At 43.3% G+C, this 20,434-nt stretch overlaps 1 protein-coding gene across 12 annotated transcripts in view; it reads left to right on the top strand.

The window, feature by feature from the left end:
• AGO1 (argonaute RISC component 1) overlaps window positions 1-20,434 on the top strand; it is a 46,646-nt gene that overhangs the window by 12,282 nt on the left and 13,930 nt on the right. For 6 of the 12 annotated variants that reach the window (XM_513312.8, XM_009453685.5, XM_063782712.1 and 3 more), the window contains 7 exons: window positions 5,957-6,076; window positions 6,431-6,553; window positions 6,687-6,820; window positions 11,412-11,596; window positions 18,313-18,472; window positions 18,655-18,745; window positions 19,819-20,013. In XM_513312.8, coding sequence (XP_513312.2) covers window positions 5,957-6,076; window positions 6,431-6,553; window positions 6,687-6,820; window positions 11,412-11,596; window positions 18,313-18,472; window positions 18,655-18,745; window positions 19,819-20,013 — 1,008 coding nt within the window. Of the gene's footprint in view, window positions 1-5,956; window positions 6,077-6,430; window positions 6,563-6,686; window positions 6,821-11,411; window positions 11,597-18,312; window positions 18,473-18,654; window positions 18,746-19,818; window positions 20,014-20,434 lie in introns of all 12 variants that reach the window. The other 6 variants (XM_016959102.3, XM_009453691.5, XM_009453676.5 and 3 more) reach the window with 2 other exon arrangements.

Below are 20,434 nucleotides of genomic sequence, written 5' to 3'. Positions count from 1 at the left end.
TTCGTAGAGGACAGAGATTTTAGATACCCACACTCATGTTCTCTTAATTTCTCTTCCCCTGTTGTTTAGAGCTGGGATCCTAAGTGACCTGAAGATATAAGTCTACCTTATTCTACACAAACTGGTGATAAATACTACCTATAATGTAAATCATGTTTCTCCAAGGATTAATGTGTTCCTTTTGAAAAAGTTTTAGCCCCAAGATTGTCATACTTTTATAAGTCAGTAGACCTTTGGAATTCTGCAACTAGAGGAGGAATAGTAACTAACACTAAGTTATAGAATACAAATACAGAATCACTGGGCTATATTTTGTTTGGTATATACTAGCCAAAATATTGAATGAGAAACTACTGCCTACTGCTTCATTGTCTCGTCCAATGCTACTCAAAAAGTGTGGTCATGTGTACCAATAGGATAGGCATTACCTGAGAGCTTGCTTAAAATGCAGATTTCAGGTTCCACCCATACCGACTGAATCAGAATCTTTTTTTTTTTTTTTTTTTTGAGATGGAGTTTCGTTCTTGTTGCCCAGGCTGGAGTGCAATGGCATGATGTTGGCTCACTGCAACCTCTGCCTCCCGGGTTCAAGTGATTCTCCTGCCTCAGTCTCCTGAGTAGTTGGAATTACAGGCATGCGCCACCACACCCAGCTAATTTTGTATTTTTAGTAGAGACGGGGTTTCTCCATGTTGGTCAGGCTGGTCTCGAACTCCTGACCTCAGGTGATCCGCCCACCTTGGCCTCCCAAAGTGCTGGGATTACAGGTGTGAGCCACCATGCCCAGCCAGAATCTGTCCTTTAACAAGATCCAAAGGGAATGTACATTAACGTTGGAGAAGCACTATACTAGACTACCCTCTTTTTCTTTTTTGTTTTTTTGAGACAGAGTCTCGCTGGAGTGCAGTGGCACCATCTCGGCTCACTGTAACCTCCTCAGCCTCCCAGGTTCAAGCAATTCTCATGCCTCAGCCTCCAGTAGCTAGGATTACAGGTGTGCGCCACCGTGCCCAGATAAGTTTTTTTTGTATTTTTAGTAGAGATGGGGTTTCGCCATGTTGGCCACACTGATCTCCTGGCCTCAAGTGATCTGCCTGCCTCGGCCTCCCAAAGTGCTGGATTACGGGCATGAGCTGCCACGCCTGGCCTACCCTCTTACTTTTATCCAACAGCAGAAGTCAGATAGCCCAGACCAAAGCTCTAGTCTTCTGGTGAGCTTCTAGGATTTCAGAACTAACCTGAGGGAGTTAGGCTGAAGGGAGAAGAGATCCCCAAAACCAAGAACTCTGACTTGGTTAATAGCTACTGATGCACATGAAGGCAACATGTTCTCTGAGGTATAAACAGAGGTCTTTAGGGACAATCTTAGCTAAGTAGATAGTAGGTGATATTTACTGTAAGCAGAGATTTGTTAGCAAATTAACATTATTTCTATTTAAACAGTAGTTTCCAAGGGGTATAATTTATGTTATGACTTAGACCTTGATTTCTGTTGTTGCTTATTTAACATATATTTATTGAGGTCCTACTATGTGTCATATACTCTTAGGTGCTAGGAACATGGAGATTAACAAGACAGACAAGGTCCCAGCTGTTATGGAGCTTACATTCTAGAAGGGGGAGATAGACAATAAGTTGATAAACACATAAAGTAGTTTCAGATGGTGATAAGTGCTATAAGAATAATAAAATAGGTTAAGGGGATAGAAGTAAGGGAGGAAGAGGGTAGAGAGCTATTTTAGTTGTTAGGGAGGTCCTCTTTTAGGAGACATTTGAGCTAAGTCCCAAATTATGACATAGAATCAACCTTGTAACAACCTGAGAGAAGAGCCTTCCAGGCAGGAGGAGTACAAAGGTTCTAAAGCAGAAGAGAATTTGGATCTTTTGAGGGATAGACAGAAGGCTATGGTGGCTAGAATGTATTGTGTGAGGGGAAAAGCAGTAGGATATGATTCTGCAGAGGGTCAAATAATATAGCCTGTTGAAACCACGTGGCATTTTATTATTGTTTTTTGGAAAAGCTTTATCCAGGTTGGCTGTGTGGCTCATACCTGTAATCCCAGCACGTTGGGAGGTCAAGGCAGGAGGATCGCTTGACTGCAGGTGTGGTGTGGTCCTAGCTACTTGGGAGGCTGAGGTGGAAGGATTGCTTGAACCCAGTGAGCTGTGATTGTGCCACTGGATTCTAGCCTGGGTAACAGAGGGAGACCCTGTCTCAAAAAAAAATAAAAAAACAGCTTTATCGAGATATAATTCACATACCATAAAATTCACCATTTTAAAATGATTAGGTAGTTTTAGTATATTCACAGAATTGTACAACAGCCATCACCACTATCTGATTCCAGAACATATCACTCCTAAAAGAAAGCCTATATTCATTAGCAGTTATGCACCATTCGTTCTCTCCCCAACAGCCTGTAGTAACCACTAATTTACTTTCAGTCTCTGGGTATACCTATTTTGGACATATCATATATGTGAAATAATACAATATGTGGCCTTTTTTGACTGGCTTATGTCATTTAGCATAATGTTTTCAAGGTTTATCCTCGTTCCATCAGATGGATATGTCATATTTTGTTAATTCATTTATCAGTTAATGGACATTTGGATTGTTTCTACTTTTTGGGTATCATGAATAATGCTGCTGTGAACATTGATGTACACATTTTTGTGTGAACATAAGTTTTTATTTCTCTGGAGTATACACCTAAGAGTGATATAATATATAACAATGTTTAACATCTTTTTTTTTTTTTTTGAGATGGAGTCTCGCTCTGTTACCCAGGCTGGAGTGCAGTGGCACGATCTCGGCTCACTGCAAGCTCCGCCTCCTGGGTTCACGCCATTCTCCTGCCTCAGCCTCCCGAGTAGCTGGGAATGCAGGCGCCGACCACCACGCCTGGCTAATTTTTTGTATTTTTAGTAGAGATGGGGTTTCACGGTGTTAGCCAGAATGGTCTCGATCTCCTGACTCATGATCCGCCCGCCTCAGCCTCCCAAAGTGCTGGGATTACAGGCGTGAGCCATTGCACCTGGCCAATGTTTAACATTGTGATGAGCTGCCTGATTGTTTCCCAAAGTAGCTATGATATTTTACAATCCCATCAGCAAAGAATGACAGTTGTAATTTCTGGCCAGGTAGGATTTTATTCTAATTATAATATGAATCCATTGGAAAATTTTAAGTAGAAGAACGATATGGATTATTGTTCTAGTTCCTAGTTGTGAAGATTCAATTAGAAACTAGAAGTAGTGCCTCCAGTCCACCTCTGTGTCTTCCTTGAATAGTTATGTAGGTCATTGAGTGTCCACAAAGTCATTTATTCATGTTCAAATCACAGTTCATTCCTTCTTCCGTCTTTTTCAAATTGTGGTAAAATATACATAATGTAAAATTTACCATTTTAACCATTTTTAAGTATACAGTTCTGTGGCATTAAATACATTCATGCAGTTGTACAACCATCACCATGACCAATCTCCAGAACTTTTTCATCATTCCACACTGAAACTCTATACCCATTAAATGGCAACTCCCTCCTTTTAACCCCTAGCAACCACCATTCTACTTTCTGTCTTTATGAATTTGACCACTGTAGGTACCTCAAATAAGTGGAATCATAGTATTTGTCCTTTTTGGACTGGCATATTTCACTTAACACAATGTCTTCAAGGTTCATCCGTGTTGTAGCATGTTAGGATTCCCTTCTTTTTTAAGGCTGAATAATAGTCCGTTGTATGTATATATCATGTTTTGTTTATTCATTCATCTATCCATGGATACTTGGGTTGCTTCTTCCTTTTGGTTATTGTGAATAATGCTGCTGTGAACAGAGATGTAAAAATATTTGTTGAAGTTCCTGTTTTCATTTTTTTGGAGTACATACCCAGAAGCAGAATTGCTGGTTTATATGGTAATTCTGTGGTTAATTTTTTGAGAAATTGCCATACCATTTTATATTCCCACTGGCGTTGTACAAGTATTCTAATTTCACCACATCCCTGATTTAGTCTTTTGCTAGTGTTAATTCTGTATCTGTAACCACCTGTAGAGAATGCTACAACTTTAAGACACCTTTAAGAGAGCAATCTCACAAATTTCAATAATTTTGGATTTTCATTAAGTGAATTGACTATTTTGTTTATTCTCTGGAATATGGAGTTTGAAGGCAGGTGACCTTGGGCTGGTTTTCCTTCCCATTGTTTACCATGAACTCTGGGAATTAGGACGAGAACTAGTATGTAAAGAATGTTGGCCCTATGGGAGCAAGTTCCTCATTTCATCTCATCTAAATCCTTACAACAAACTCATGAGACAGCTAGTGTATTTTTTTTTCTCATGTTTGAGATTAAAGAAGAAGATTCTCAGAGTGGTTAAGAGTCCTGTTTAAGGTAACATCACCTAGAAATGGCAAAGCTGGACTTCAAACAGAAGTATTTCCAGACCTACTGGCTCTCTCAATTCTAGAAGCCTTTCTGTTCACAGCATCCTGAATATAGTATATTGTCTTGTATGTCACTAGACAGCTTTTTATGATCTCTGTTGTTTTCTGTTGGGCCCAGAACAGATGAAGTAAATGGCAGGATGTTTCTCACACCGGCAGAGGACACTGTCAGCCAACAGAGACAGTGATAGCTGTAGGCTGGGGGCTCAGGAGTTTAGAACCAACCCTAGTCCTGGTGGGTTGCAGGATGGAGCAACCTGTCACCATTGGACAGCTGCCTTAGAAATCTAATTTGTGTATATTGAGTTTTTCAGTATTCAGAAGAACTCTATATATGGTCCTTTGGTAAATAATAATCTGTGCTACAATTTATTGTTTACTGTGTTCCAGAACTATACTCAGTCCTTTAAGTGCTTTATTTAATCTTGAGACAACTCTTAGATTGTTACTATTATCCTTACTTAAAATATGAAGGTCAGGCATGGTGGCTCACTCCTGTAATCCCAGCACTTTGGGAGGCCAAGGTGGGTGGATCACCTGAGGTCAGGAGTTCAAGACCATGGCAAAACCCCATCTCTATTAAAAATACAAAATTAGCCGGGCATGGTAGCACATGCCTGTAATCCCAGCTACTTGGAACGCTGAGGCAGGAGAATCGCTTGAACCTGGGAGGTGAAGGTTGCAGTAAGCCGAGATCGTGCCATTGCACTTCAGCGTGGGCAAGAAGAGCAAAACTCCCTCTCAAAAATAAACAAATAAATACATAAATAAATACATAAATACAAAAATTAGCGAGGCATGGTGGCGGGTGCCTGTAATCCCAGCTACTTGGGAGGCTAAGGCAGGAGAATTGCTTAAACCCGGGAGGCAGATGTCTCTGAGCCGAGATTGTGCCACTGCACTCCAGCCTGGGTAACAGAGTGAGACTCTATCTCAAAAAAATAAATAAATAAATAAAATATGAGACCTGAGCCCAGATCTGGCTCTGGATCACAAGCGGTTGAATTGCCCTTTTTTTTTTTTTTTTTTTTGAGACAGGGTCTCACTCTGTCACCCAGGCTGGCGTTCAGTGGCGTGATCTGGGCTCACTGCAACCTCCGCCTCCCGGTTCAAGCGATTCTCGTTCCTCAGCCTCCTGAGTAGCTGGGATTACAGGCGCACGCCACCATGCCTGGCTAATTTTTGTATTTTTAGTAGAGACTGGGTTGGCCAGGCTGGTCTTGAACTCCTGACCTCAAGTGATCTGCCCGCCTTGGCCTCCTAAGGTGCTGGGATTGCAGGCATGAGCCACCATGCCTGGCCTGAATCGCCTTTTACAATGCACACGAATATTTTCTAATTTACCTATCAAATGATACTCAAGAGGAGAATACATGTATGCACAACGGATTTTGCAGTTCCCTTCCCCATGGCTGACAGCCAAGGTATGTTTCCTTATTGTGGGGCTCTGGGTACAGAGTGGACTGTACTCAAGCCAGAGCTACCTGTCCTTCTTGTTTCCTCAGGTCTGTAACATTGTGGCTGGGCAGCGCTGTATTAAAAAGCTGACCGACAACCAGACCTCGACCATGATAAAGGCCACAGCTAGATCTGCTCCAGACAGACAGGAGGAGATCAGTCGCCTGGTCAGTGGGCCTACTCATTTGCTCAGTCATTGGGGCCATTGGTAGCATAAATGTTTTAATGCCCCAGCAGGACCTTCCTTCAGGAGAACCCAAGTCTAGATTTGTTGCCTAGGACTGTATAAGGCTGCTTTTGCTTCTTGACCATATAGCTACTTTGCTTTCTGTCTCTTTTTCTCTCCTGTATTACTTTGCTGTGTTATTCCCTCACTTCCCTCATCTTCCACTTTCTCTCTCTTTTTAGGACTATTCCGTACCAACCCCAGCTTCTCCTTAGGGTTCTCTCCTTGATACCCAGAGGGTGAGCAGTATTGCCAAGCTCCTGTTCTCCTGAGATTGCTCTCTTTTGTCCTGCAGATGAAGAATGCCAGCTACAACTTAGATCCCTACATCCAGGAATTTGGGATCAAAGTGAAGGATGACATGACGGAGGTGACAGGGCGAGTGCTGCCGGCGCCCATCTTGCAGTACGGCGGCCGGGTGAGCAGGGTCAGGGCCAGACAACATCTCGGGGCATATGGGGGTGGTTGGGTTGTATAGCCAGGGGCTTTTGCTCCCCTACCCACCTGACTCTACTGAGGCTCACCTGGGCGCCCCCTCTACCTATCCCCAGAACCGGGCCATTGCCACACCCAATCAGGGTGTCTGGGACATGCGGGGGAAACAGTTCTACAATGGGATTGAGATCAAAGTCTGGGCCATCGCCTGCTTCGCACCCCAAAAACAGTGTCGAGAAGAGGTGCTCAAGTAAGGAGGGTTCGCTGTAGGGGTGGAAGGGTGGGAAGGACCCTGGAGCTGCCTACCTTCCTGTAGTCCACAGGGGCTGATATTGATCAGTAATGTGTTCTGTCTTGACTCTGCCTGCATTGTGCTTTCTGGCTCAAACTTCTACCAATTCTTTTTCTATCCATCTGTGATCAGGGGAAGTTAATAAGGAGCCATATCTATGTCAAAGATGATGATTTTAGGGCATGAATCTCCTAAGAGAGGCCTGAATTATTGTTATAATTATTATCATTGGTAATAAATAGTAGTAGTGATGACTGTAATGTTTACGCCAAAATTATACTTAAGTACCTAATTTATATTCTCTTATTTCATCTTTACAGTGAGTAGGTGGTGATATGTCCATTTTCAGGAGACTGAGGCTCAAAAGAGGTTAAGTAACTTGTCCAAAGTTTGCACATCGTCAGGAAAGTGTCAGAGTTGGAAGCAAATCAGATCTGAGCTTCAAAACTTGTGTTCCTAATTGGAAACAAAATAGAGCAGCTTGTTTAGCTGGTTGTCAGGGCCTCTGTGCCACCGTAGCTGGGAGTAGATGGCACCAATGAGGAAAGTGTTATAGCCAAATGGTTTAAAGAAACCAGGCAGTAATGGCTTAAGAAGTCAACAACCCCTCACCTGGAGTCTTTTTTTTTTTTTTTTTTTTTTTTAAGACGGAGTCTTGCTCTGTCACCCATGCTGGAGTGCAATGGCACGATCTTGGCTCACTGCAAGCTCCACCTCCCGGGTTTCACGCCATTCTCCTGCCTCAGCCTCCCGAGTGGCTGGGACCACAGGCGCCCACCACCACGCCCAGCTAATTTTTTGTATTTTTAGTAGAGATGGGGTTTCAGTGTGTTAGCCAGGATGATCTCGATTTCCTGACCTCGTGATCCTCCTGCTTCGGTCTCCCAAAGTGCTGGGATTATAGGCATGAGCCACTGTGCCCGGCCTTTTTTTTTTAAGTTTTATTGAGATAGGTTTAAAATGCCACAAAACTCAGTTAGTTGTTTCATAGATACAACATACAGTTAGTTGGTTACTGCCATCTTTTGAAGTGATTGCTTCTCATATTCTCTGAATCTGGAGTGGGGTCAATGCACTCTAGGGATGAGGAGGAGTTGATGGAGCCGACCATTTTGGCTAGACAAGGGTAATGGGGAAGTATGCCATGACGAATTCAGCTGACCTTGGAGTCATCATGAGAATTCGTTCTTAGCTGGGGTGCAGTGGTGCGTGCCTGTAGTCCTGGCTACTCAGGAGGCTGAGGCAGGAGGATCACTTGAGCCCAGGAGTTTTCTGGGCAATATAGATCCTATAAGTTCTAGGCTGGGCACGGTGGCTCCTGCCTGTAAACCCAGCACTTTGGGAGGCTGAGGCGGGCGGATCACAAGGTCAGTAGTTTGAGACCAGCCTGGCCAATATGGTGAAACTCCGTCTCTACTAAAAATACAAAAATTAGCCGGGCGTGGTGGCGCGTGCCTGTAGTCCCAGCTGCTCAGGAGGCTAAGGCAGGAGAATTGCTTGAACCCGGGAGGCAGAGGTTGCAGTGAGCTAAGGTTGTGCCACTGCCCTCCAACCTGGTAACAAAGCGAGACTCCATCTCAAAAAAAAAAAAAAAAGTTCTAACAGCTCCTGATGGATCTGGAGACTATGGGACCTGCCCTTGCTCTTCTTCCCTTACCCCTCACAGATACACAAACACCATCATAGTTGTAGTTCTTGCAAATGGGTTCTTGTCTCCTTTCCTGAGTTCTTTTTTTTTTTTTTTTTTGAGGCGGAGTCTCGCTCTGTCGTCCAGGTGCAGTGGCGCCATCTCGGCTCACTGCAAGCTCCGCCTTCCGGGTTCACGCCAGTCTCCTGCCTCAGCCTCCCAAGCAGCTGGGACCACAGGCACCTGCCACCACGCCTGGCCAATTTTTTGTATTTTTAGTAGAGATGGGGTTTCACCATGTTAACCAGGATGGTCTCGATCTCCTGACCTCATGATCCGCCCGCCTCGGCCTTCCAAAGTACTGGGATTACAGGCGTGAGCCATCGTGCCTGGCCTTTTTCTGAGTTCTTTAGCCCCCATTTAAGCCAGGCTGCTTGGCAACATTGGAAAGGCTCCCAGCTTTTTGCCTTTGTGCCATAGTCACTTCATTGTAGTTCTATTCTCTATGTGCTCTTGTCATTCTCCCATGTCCTTCCCTTGTCCATTTCTTTTGGGATGATCTATTGTTTTGGCCATTTGGGGTATGGGCACCAGTAAACCCAGAAACTCAAACTTGGAAGAGTTTATCAGTGACACCTAGTTGTAAGGGGTAAGAATGTGGCTTATGCATCTGGGTCAGTAGTAGCCAGTTAAATCTGTGGTTCTGACTGGGCTAAAGGTAAATATTTCCAAGTCATCTATAGCAGTGGCTGAGATTGTCCAGGGAGAATGTACATAGTAAGCAGAGATTGAAGATATAACTCAGAGAAACTGGAAAATAAATAGAGCAAAGTCCCTAAGTGTGGATGAGGTGATGGGATCCAGGGCACTGAGAAAGGGCATCCTTTCCACTGAGAAAGTGGGGGAAAACATGAAGGTGCTATGGGGTTTGACAAACTAGTAGTTGGGGGATGATGGATGAGAGAGTTCTAGATGCAACCCTCAATTTTTTTCTGGCTAAAGAGGCCCTATTACTTTAGCTATATCACCTTTAAGATGGGATTTTAGGACCTTCCTTATCTTAAACATCTCACAATACTTTGTGGCCCCCAGCATTGGACACAGTATTCCAAGTGTAGTCTGGTAGTAGAGAGAAGATTGGAAATAACGTCTTTCCTTGAAGTTGAGACCCACTATTCATGAAATCTGGTAACATACTGGCTTTTTAATAGCTACATTGCAGTTGTATACAGGGCAGAGAAATGGAAAACATACTATTAATGGTCAAAGCCCTAGCTGTTATTTACATGAAACAGTGGTTAGGTCGTGTTTTTTTATTCTAACATTCATTTTGAAAAATTTTTTTAAGATAATAAATGTAGAGAATAACATGTATCCATTTTTGTCATATTTACTTTATCCTTTTTTAAATGTAAATATTACAGATAAATTTGATGCTCCTTCATGTCCTCCACCCTAGTCTCATTCCTCCCTTCTTTTTTTGACAGCCTCGCTCTTGCCCAGGCTGGAGTGCAGTGGCGCAATCTCGGCTCACTGCATCTTCTGCCTCCTGTTTCACGTGATTCTCCTGCCTCAGCCTCCTGAGTAGCTGGGATTACAGGCACTCGCCACCATGCCCGGCTAGGTTTTTTTTGTATTTTTAGTAGAGACAGGGTTTCATCAGGTTGGCCAGGCTGGTCTCGAAGTCCTGGCCTCAAGTGATCCGCCCACCCTGGCCTCCCAAAGTGCTGAGATTACAGGTGTGAGCCACTGCGCCGGCCCTATTCCTCCCTTCTGATGAGGCCACTGTTATGAATTATTGTAACCAGCCTACTCAATTTATATACCTATATATAAATGATTTTAAATTTTGCATAATAATATCAGACTCTTTCTTTTCTTGTGTGTTTTTACTAAATATGTGAAAAAATACTTTCTCACAAAACTATCACATTGCTTTTTGTATGCTATATAATAATAACATCTCCTAAACTGCTGCTTCCATTCTCTTCTTGTACATTGTTTTTAAATTTAAATGGAAGATTATCACAAATTAAATTTCCTGCTGCTTATTTCAGTTTTTGAGTATCTTTATGTAGCTTGATTTTTTTACTCTACTGCATGTGTGTCCTCTCTTGCAACTTTGTCTTCCTTTCCAGGGTAAAGCCCTAAAGCCAAAGGAAGCTTAATAATTGGCTCTTAGGTTTCAAAGAACCAGTTGGGAAGGAGGGAACTCATTTTTACTGAGCATCTCTTGTACTCCCATCACTGTTGGAACCTCATTTGCTTTGAGCAGAAAGGCCTTACACGTGGGCATCTGCCTATTTCTTTGGACATGTAATGAAGCACAGGAATCAGCTGCTTGAGCGGGGCAAGGTGGGAACCCTGAGAATTTCCATGGGTCCCTTTTCTGGGCTTCCTCATCTCCTTGCTTGTACCATCGAACACTTAGCAAGTACTCTCTTACCTTACTCAACTATAAACATATTTTTTACATTAGCTATTATTATGTATCATTCATGTTAGAATCTCAGTGTTAGCTAGGTGCGGTGGCTCATGCCTGTAATTCCAGCACTTTGGGAGGCTGAGGTGGGAGGATCACTTGAGTCCAGGAACTTGAGACCAGCTTGGGCAACATAGTGAGATCCCATCTCTACCAAAAAGAAAAAAAATTAGCCAGGCATGGTGGCATTCCTCTAGTCCTACCTACTCAAGAGGCTGAGATGGGATGATTGTTTTAGCCTAGCAGCTCGAGGCTTGAGTGAGCCCAGATTGTGCCATTGTACTCCATCCTGGATGACAGAGCACCCTGTCTCAAGGAAAAAAAAAAAAAACCAATCTCTCAGTGCCTCTTACAGTGCTAAGCACCTAAGATGGATGGATTTTCGTCAGAAGAATTCAAGTGAGACTCACTGCCTCCTTTGTGACCATGCGTGTGTACAGGAACTTCACAGACCAGCTGCGGAAGATTTCCAAGGATGCAGGGATGCCTATCCAGGGTCAACCTTGTTTCTGCAAATATGCACAGGGGGCAGACAGCGTGGAGCCTATGTTCCGGCATCTCAAGAACACCTACTCAGGGCTGCAGCTCATTATTGTCATCCTGCCAGGGAAGACGCCGGTGTATGGTACAGTTCTCTTGGGACAGTGATAATGGTGATAGGACTCTTCTCAGCGTAGTTCCCTGGGGTCTCCTGGGAAGGACTCAGTCTGGATTCTTGGCTTTGACCAGAGCTGTTACTTAATGTCAGTGCTCCTCTTATAGGAGAAATAGCATGCCTGAGCCATTGAGTTGTCCCAGATCCTAATTACCTGCACACACTCCTTCCCAGCAACATTTACTGGGGTCCTTTGTGTGCTGGTCCTCATGCCAGGCTACGCTGGGCCAGGTACAGAGACGGGTTGGTCTAGATTCCTGTCCTTAGGAGTGCGTTCCTGTCCTCAGGAGTGCATTGTTTATCTGAACATCGTGCAGCACAACCAAGCAGAATAGGTGGTCCTGTTAGTATCGTGTTGCCTGGTAATTACTTGGACTTTTTGAGAGGCTTGCTATCTCTCCTCTTTTCCTCTCATTTTTTAGAATAAGAATGATTATATAAATTTCTGTCGCAGCACTTTTCTTTTATGCCATTTTCCGTCTCCATCTCTCCTGCTTCAAAGCAATAAGAGTTTTTCTTACCTTGTTCAACTAACTCCTCTGTGCTCTTATTCCCAACCCATCCTGCTACCTTTGGGACTTTATACCTTTCAACCCTCAAATATATTCAGATCCCCCATCCTAATGCACATTACCACAATCTTACCATCTCTTTTAGCTTTTGTCTTCCTATTTCCTTCATTAAACCTTCTGAGGCCTGGTACAGTGGTTCACACCTGTAATCCCAGCACTTTGGAATGCCAAGGTGGGAGGATCGCTTGTGCCCAGAAATTCGAGGCTAGTCTGGGCAACAAAGCAAGACCTCATCTCTACAAAAAAATAAAGTTACCCAGTCATCTTGTGCACCTGTGGTCCCAGCTACTTGGGAGTCTGAGGCTAAAGGATTTCTTGAGCCCAAGAGGTTGAGGCTGCAGTTACCCAGCTTGGGTAACATAGTGAGACCTTGTCTCAAAACAAAACAAAAAAAACTTTTTGAATGAGTTCTCTATATTCTCTATGCCCTATACCTCACCAGCCACTTATTCTTTAGCCTCTTTCAGCCACCTTGCCTTCTGTCTACCTTTCTCCTAAATCTCCTCTGCACAGGATTGCCAATGACTTTTCTCAGTTGTCCTCTTGACTTCTGGATATTTTCTTCTATCTCTCCTTATTATTTTTGTCATTACCAGGAATCCTTGGTATTCTACAGGTTCCTATTGTCTGCCTTCTCATTCTGCCTTTACATTTTATTAAAATTCCCATTCATTTCAGTTGCTTCAATCATCACCTATTGCTATTATATGTGATTAAAATCTTGATTCAATCCTTGAACCCTCTGCAACTTTTGTCTGTCCCTTTGGCCTCTCTCCCTTTCTTCAAGAGTTTATTGATCACCTATTATGTATGGAACACTGTCCAACATCTGGATATATTGATGAATAAAACAGATATAGTCTCTGCTCTTAGAAAGTGTTTTGTTGGACCATCTCTTCAGTAGTTTGTCCTCTCTACAAACCTTTGTCTTTACTACTTCTGTATTTGACATCACAGTTGCTTCTAAGTACCTTCATTCAAACTTCGGAGACAGTCTTTTCACTTCACCTTCATTGTTCTTCTTCAAATTTTTCTCAAGATAATATGCCCTGCTCTTGATCTACACTTCTCAACTGAGTTCTAACCTTCCTTTTTTTTTTTTTTTTTTTTTTGAGACGGAGTCTTGTTCTGTTGCCCAGGCTGGAGTGCAGTGGCGTGATCTCAGCTCACCGCAACCTCCACCTCCCAGGTTCAAGTGATTCTCGTGCCTCAGCCTTGAAAGTAGCTGGGATGACGGTGCGCACTACCATGCCTCGCTAATTTTTATATTTTTAGTACAGATGGGGTTTCGCCATGTTGGCCAGGCTGGTCTCAAACTCCTGACCTCAAGTGATCTGCCCGCCTCGTCCTCCCAAAGTGCTGGGATTACAGGCATGAGCCACTGTGCCCTGCCTTAAGACTTTCTTGAATGGGTTCCAAGTAAGACTTCTTGTGACTCTACTATCAAAAAAACCTTCATTGGTTCCTATTATTCACTGCATGAAGGGTTTTCATGGACCTGATTTTAGTTTAATGTTTTCAGCTTTATCTTGCACTGTTCACTTGCCACTCATACTGGAATGATTGCTGGTTCTGGAATTGTTGAAGAGAGCTGAATTTGAATTTAATCCTGGCTATACCAGTCAACTGGCTTGGACACATATCTAACCTTTCTAAGCATCATGAATTAATTATATAAAAAGCAGAATCTAGCACAGTGCCTGGCATGTAGCTGACACTCTGAGTGCTCATTTCTTGTCTGTGGTTTTCAGTCTCTGGTGTTGTACACATCATTTGCCTTTGCCTGGAGTATCTGCATCCTCTTCTTCTTGTCCCCCACCTTGCACTTAAAATTCTCTCCATCCTTTAATACCCAGTTTAAATACTACTTATTTTTTATTCTTGACATTTCACCTGGAGAGTGAACTTGTCTTTTTCTGGATTCCTCTAGTTTATCAGGCCACTGATCAGTTACTACCTTACTTGATACTTTGTTGTGGAGTGGATCTGATTCTGCTCTGAAATCTTTCCTCTCTATATACACACCTAAGGTAATGCCTTTCACTGATACAATACTCAGTAATTAACTTATGGAGAGAAGTTGTTTGATCTTCAGTCCTTGTCTTTCTTGGACCCTTGTATGGATAAGGATGCTTTTTAGGAGAACTTCCTTGAATAAGTATTCATGTTTCTGATTTCCCTCCATTAAAGGGAAAATCCAATGTTTTGGCTTGGGAATGGTACAGCATGCTTCGGAAAGGCAGTACTTACTCAGAATTTTCCCTTTCCTGGGCTCAATTATGTTACACTTCTCTCTAGCCTCAAATATTTTATTGGGACTTCGAGTTTCTTTCATTTACATGCGGTTCCTTGATTATACCACCTGGACAATCTGACTGGTACTCTTTTCTGCTGGCTTAGTTCCTAGGCAATGGAGTCATTTGCCTAGGAACTAAGCCAGCAGAAAAGAGTACCAGTCAGATTCTTCTAAAGACCCTTCACCATCCCTCCTGGGAGGCTGGGTAAAATGGCATCCTCCTAGTGATGGTCAAAGCAAGGTCCCATTGGCATTTGGTTGCCCTGAGAGCGTAGAAGGACAGTGTCACATTTGCCCTGTTCTGATCAGGTACTATACCTATCTTGTCTTTAGTATATTTAATTGCTTCCTCTCCACTAAACTGATATTATTGTTTTTTTAATGTAAACTTTTTATTAAATTGTATATATAGAAATCTTACATGTTCAGCTCAGTGATATTTCATAAAGTGTCACAGCGTAACCAGCACCCAGTTCAGCAGCAGAACCTTACCACAGCCCCAGTCACTACAACCTCCTACCAGTGGTAACCACTATTCTGGCTTCTAATACCATAAGTTAGTTTTGCCTATATTTAAACTTTATATAAATAGAATCATATAGTATATACTTTTTTTGTTTCTGACTTCTTTCATGCAACATAAAGTTGTGGTTTGTTATAGTTTTTCCATCATATGAATATAACACCATTTCCATCTATCCATTCTGTTAATACACATATTTGGATTGTTTCCAGTTTTTGACTGTTAAAAATAATGCTTCAGGCTGGGTGCAGTGACTCGTGCCTGTAAACCTAGCACTTTGGGAGGCCAAGGCAAGTGGATCACCTGAGTTGAGGAGTTTGATACCAGCCTGGCCAACATGGTGAAACCCAGTCTCTACTAAAAATACAAAAAATTAGCCAGGTGTGGTGGCGGGCGCCTGTAATCCCAGCTACTCGGGAGGCTGAGGCAGGAGAATTGCTTGAACCCAGGAGATGGAGGTTGCAGTGAGCCAAGATCGTGCCGCTGCACTCCAGCCTGGGCAACAGAGGAAGACTCTGTCTCAAAAGAAAAAAATAATAATAATAATGCTTCAGTGAACACTCTTCTATGTGTCCTTTGAACATGTATAACCATTTTTCTTGGGAGTATATCTAGGAGTGGATTTTAAGTATACCAATTTATCCTTTCACCAGCAGTGTATAAGAGTGCTAGATAGTTCATATCCTTATCAAACTTGGTATCCGTCTCAAAAAAAAGAAAAATGAAAAAGAATCCCAGGGTCATGAAGATACTATTTGAAGTGTTTTTTTGAATGATTTAAAAAAATCATTCATATTTAGAATTAATTTATCTCTAAACAGAGCAAAAACTGTTGCTTTTCTTTTCCATGGCAGTGGTGCAGAGCTTAGACTCTTAGCTTCCTACCCACACCTAGATTCAACAAATGTACCCAGGGTAAAAGCAACTGCAGAAGATAGCTCACCTCTGAGATTTTTTTTTTTCTCCCTCTCTGGAATTTTACCCCTTCTAGTTCTTGTTTTCTTAGCATTCTCTGCTGCCTTTAAAAAGATGATTTTTATATTTTATCTGGCTTTTCTGAGTGTCGTCTGTAGAACTGGCTTGCCGCTATTCCATCTCTCTTGGAAGTAGATATGATCTTTTTAAACATGCTCAAATCTCTTCCATTGAAAGCATACCAAATTCTTGGTCAGTCCTACATCTTCTTCCTGGTACCTTAAATCACCACAACAATTTTTGCCTGTATACACTAATTTTTTTTTTAACCTTAATATCACTAACTCCAGAGGACATTTCTGGTCCTGATTTTACCTCATCTCTTAGACACATTTCACTTTGTTGACCACTTGCTCCTTCTCGAAACACTCTCTTTCTTCCCTTGGCACTCGTGATACAACACTATCTTAGTCTTCCTTCTAGCTTTCTGGATTTTTTTGTCCTTTGCTGACTCATCTTCTTGTTCTGCCAATACTGGGAGTTCCTCAAGATTCAGATCTAGGTTGTCTTCTCTTTTTACTATGTTATCTTCCTTAGTGATCTCAAGATCATGCCTTCGGCCGGGCGCGGTGGCTCACGCGTGTAATCCCAGCACTTTGGGAGGCCGAGGCAGGCGGATCATGAGGTCAGGAGATCGAGACCATCCTGGCTAACATGGCGAAACCCCATCTCTACTAAAAACATACAAAAAATTAACTGGACATGGTGGCGGGCACCTGTAGTCCCAGCTACTCAGGAGGCTGAGGCAGGAGAATGGTGTGAACCCGGGAGGCGGAGCTTGCAGTGAGCCGAGATCGTGCCACGGCACTCCAGCCTGGGAGACAGAGCGAGACTCTGTCTCAAAAAACAAAACAAAAAAAAAGCATGCCTTCAACTACTACCTGTACCTAATTATCACACAAATTTGCATCTCCATTTCAGACTACTCTTTTGAGCATCGAACCATGAGGCCCATTTGCTTAGTTGATATCCTCACTGAGATGACCAAAAAACTACTTCAGACTCAAAATGTCTCACAAATAATTTATGGCCTATTTTTATTTTATTTTATTTTTTTATTTATTTTTCTGAGACGGAGTCTTGCTCTGTCACCCAGGCTGTAGTGCAGTGGGTGTGATCTCGTCTCACTGCAACCTCTGCCTCCCAGGTTCAAGTGATTCTCCTGCCTCAGCCTCCCAAGTAGCTGGGATTACAGGCACATGCCACCACACCCAGCTAATTTTTGTATTTTTAGTAGATACAGGGTTTCACCATGTTGGCCAGGCTGTTCTTGAACTCCTGACCTCGTGATCCACCCACCTGAGCCTCCCAAAGTGCTGGGATTACAGGCGTAAGCCACCGTGCCCGGCTGGCCTATTTTTATTACAGAAGCTGGAAACTTAAAAGTTATCCATAAAAATTTTCTTTTCCCTTACTCACACATGTAGTCTATAACTTGAGTCCCTTAAATATCTGTGGAATCCATTTGTTTTTCTCCGTCTCAACAACTCACCCATCTTTTTTTTTTTTTCTTCTGGATATGGAGTCTCACTCTGTCGCCCAGGCTGGAGTGCAGTGGCACAATCTCGGCTCACTACAAGCTCCACCTCCTGGGTTCACGCCATTCTCCTGCCTCAGCCTCCCAAGTAGCTGGGACTACAGGCGCCCGCCACCATGCCTGGCTAATTTTTTGTATTTTTAGTAGAGATGGGGTTTCACCATGTTAACCAGGATGATCTCAATCTCCTGACCTCATGATCCACCCGCCTCGGCCTCCCAAAGTGCTGGGATTACAGGCGTGAGCCACCGCGCCTGGCGTTCACCGGTCTTGTTAATCTAGGCTACCCTTATCTCCTCTGGTAGGTCAGTCTAATGACCACATTCTTTCCTTACAACATGCTCCCCTTGCTCTTCTTTTTAGCTGCTATGGCCTTTCTGTTTCTCAAACACATCTTGCTATCTTCTAGCAGGGTGCATTTTTGCATGTTGTTCCTTCTGCCTGGAATGCTGTCTCTCAAACTCCCCCTCTCCTCTAAGTCCTTTGCTGTCATCAGATTTCATTTCAATCATTACCTACTCAAGAATCCTTTCCTGACTAGGTTTTTATTTCCCATTTTATGCTGTTATTGTTCCATGAAGTTTTCTGTTGTGTCATTTATCAGCGTTGTAATTTTCACGATTTTTAAAATTAGTCCCTATTTAGTAAGCACTTTGAGAGTAAGGACCTTATGTGTTTCCTGTCATTATTGTGTTCCCTAGCACCTCATACACTGCCTGGCATCTAGTAGGCATTCAGTAAATATTTGTTGAATGCACTAATTATTTCTCTCCCTGCCCGTAGCTGAGGTGAAACGTGTCGGAGATACACTCTTGGGAATGGCTACGCAGTGTGTGCAGGTGAAGAACGTGGTCAAGACCTCACCTCAGACTCTGTCTAACCTCTGCCTCAAGATCAATGTCAAACTTGGTGGCATTAACAACATCCTAGTCCCACACCAGCGGTATGAACTCTGTTGTCCACTTGCCCTTGTCAAGGTACCATGCTGGGAATTGATGAAGAGATAGGACCCTGGCCAGGCAGACTGAATCAGACATAAGGGGGAGAAGAGCAGAGTGGGTATTGGATGGTGCCAGCTAGAGAAGACCCAGCACCTCACCATTTTGTTTTCTCTTCCTTGCTCAGCTCTGCCGTTTTTCAACAGCCAGTGATATTCCTGGGAGCAGATGTTACACACCCCCCAGCAGGGGATGGGAAAAAACCTTCTATCACAGCAGTGAGTGATATTCTGTAGCTGCCTCATAAGGTTCTCCTCTTCGCTCTGAGTCCTCAAAACTGCCCATGATTTCCTTCCCTCAGCTCTGGCTCTTGAGCCTTCATAAGATGTCCATTTAGCTCGCTATTCCCAATTCCCATTCCCTTGATATCTCATAAAGGTAGCTCTGTATGGTGTCTTTTTTCAGGGAGAGTAATGAGAGTGTAGCCAGAGACTTGACTCATTCTGCATCACTCTTGCTCTGCATTTGAATGTCTCTCTTTCCCCATGCCTGCTTTTGGGATGTAGGGGAGGGACTATATCTTCTCTGAAATCCCTTTAAAGGGAGTTACTTAGTTGCCAGGACTATCCTTTGCTCTGCCCATCCTCACCCCGATCTATATAATAGATTAGATGTTTCTTTTATCTCTCTCCTGACTTTTCTGCTCTTTGTCTCTTAGGGGCTTCCAAATTGCTAGGGGTTAGACCTTCTTTCCCACGTATATTTCCTAAACCCTCACATTTCTGTAAGCACACTGGTCTTAACCTCAGTAAGTGCAGGGAAGCCCTATAATATGCTTATCCCTGTTTTCCTTGTGGCCATCCCTCCTAGGCTTTGGCTGCTGTCTCCTTTGTAAATGGCATTTCTTCCATCAACCACAAGAACACTGTTACTATGGTCATGATTCCTGGGTAGATTAGCATTTGAATGGGAAAAAGGATAAACTTGGGACTGGATGAGGCCATTGTTTGATTTAATAGTGCTAAACCTTCACATGCTCCTCTGCAAAGGGGAGAGAAATCAGTTTATCAAGTACCTACTGTGGGCTACGTCCTGTGTAAGGTGCTTAATATGGACCCCAGTAGCACTGCAAGCAGGTGTTCTTATCACCATCTGAGAAGAGGAAAAAAGATCAGAGAGATTGAGTAACTTCTGCTTGTGTGATAGAATAGAGATTGAAACCAGGGCTCATTGAGTCTCAAGCCCTAGTCATTCAGTTGTAGTTTTCTTGCTAAGAAGCCTTTCCACAAACCCATAGCCTGACAGTGAAGGTGAAGGTTCTAGGAGCTAATCCTTTCTCTCTGACTGTCAGGTGGTAGGCAGTATGGATGCCCACCCCAGCCGATACTGTGCTACTGTGCGGGTACAGCGACCACGGCAAGAGATCATTGAAGACTTGTCCTACATGGTGCGTGAGCTCCTCATCCAATTCTACAAGTCCACCCGTTTCAAGCCTACCCGCATCATCTTCTACCGAGATGGGGTGCCTGAAGGCCAGCTACCCCAGGTAGGGCCCACAGTAGGTGGAGAAAACCTTCACATCATGGCTGGAAAGCTAGGTGCTACTACCTTTTCTAAGCTATTGGCACTGAGAGGTGTGTCACTTCTTAGTGAGCTTTGCTAAATGGAGTAGACTTGAGGGCAAGGATCGCAACTGAGGGATGGAGTGTACAAGCATCTGTATATTTTTCTTCTCATAGAAGAAGACCCTCACTGCCTATTTAAGTAGTTGGTTCATGTTGGAGACTGATTGTTTAGACCAGTGATTCTCAAATGCTAGCTTACATTAAGATCGCCTGGAGGGCTTGTTAAAACAGTTTTAAGGGCTCTACCCTTAGAGTTTCTGATTCAGTGAGTCTTGGATGAGGGCCAAGAATTTACAATACTGACAAGTTCTTAGGCGATGCTGATAGTCTGGAGACTACATT

This window comes from Pan troglodytes, chromosome 1 (assembly GCF_028858775.2).
Source record: "Pan troglodytes isolate AG18354 chromosome 1, NHGRI_mPanTro3-v2.0_pri, whole genome shotgun sequence".
Classification (NCBI taxonomy): domain Eukaryota; kingdom Metazoa; phylum Chordata; class Mammalia; order Primates; family Hominidae; genus Pan; species Pan troglodytes.
Note: the sequence above shows the minus strand (reverse complement) of the source record. Positions and strands in the feature narration are given on the sequence as shown.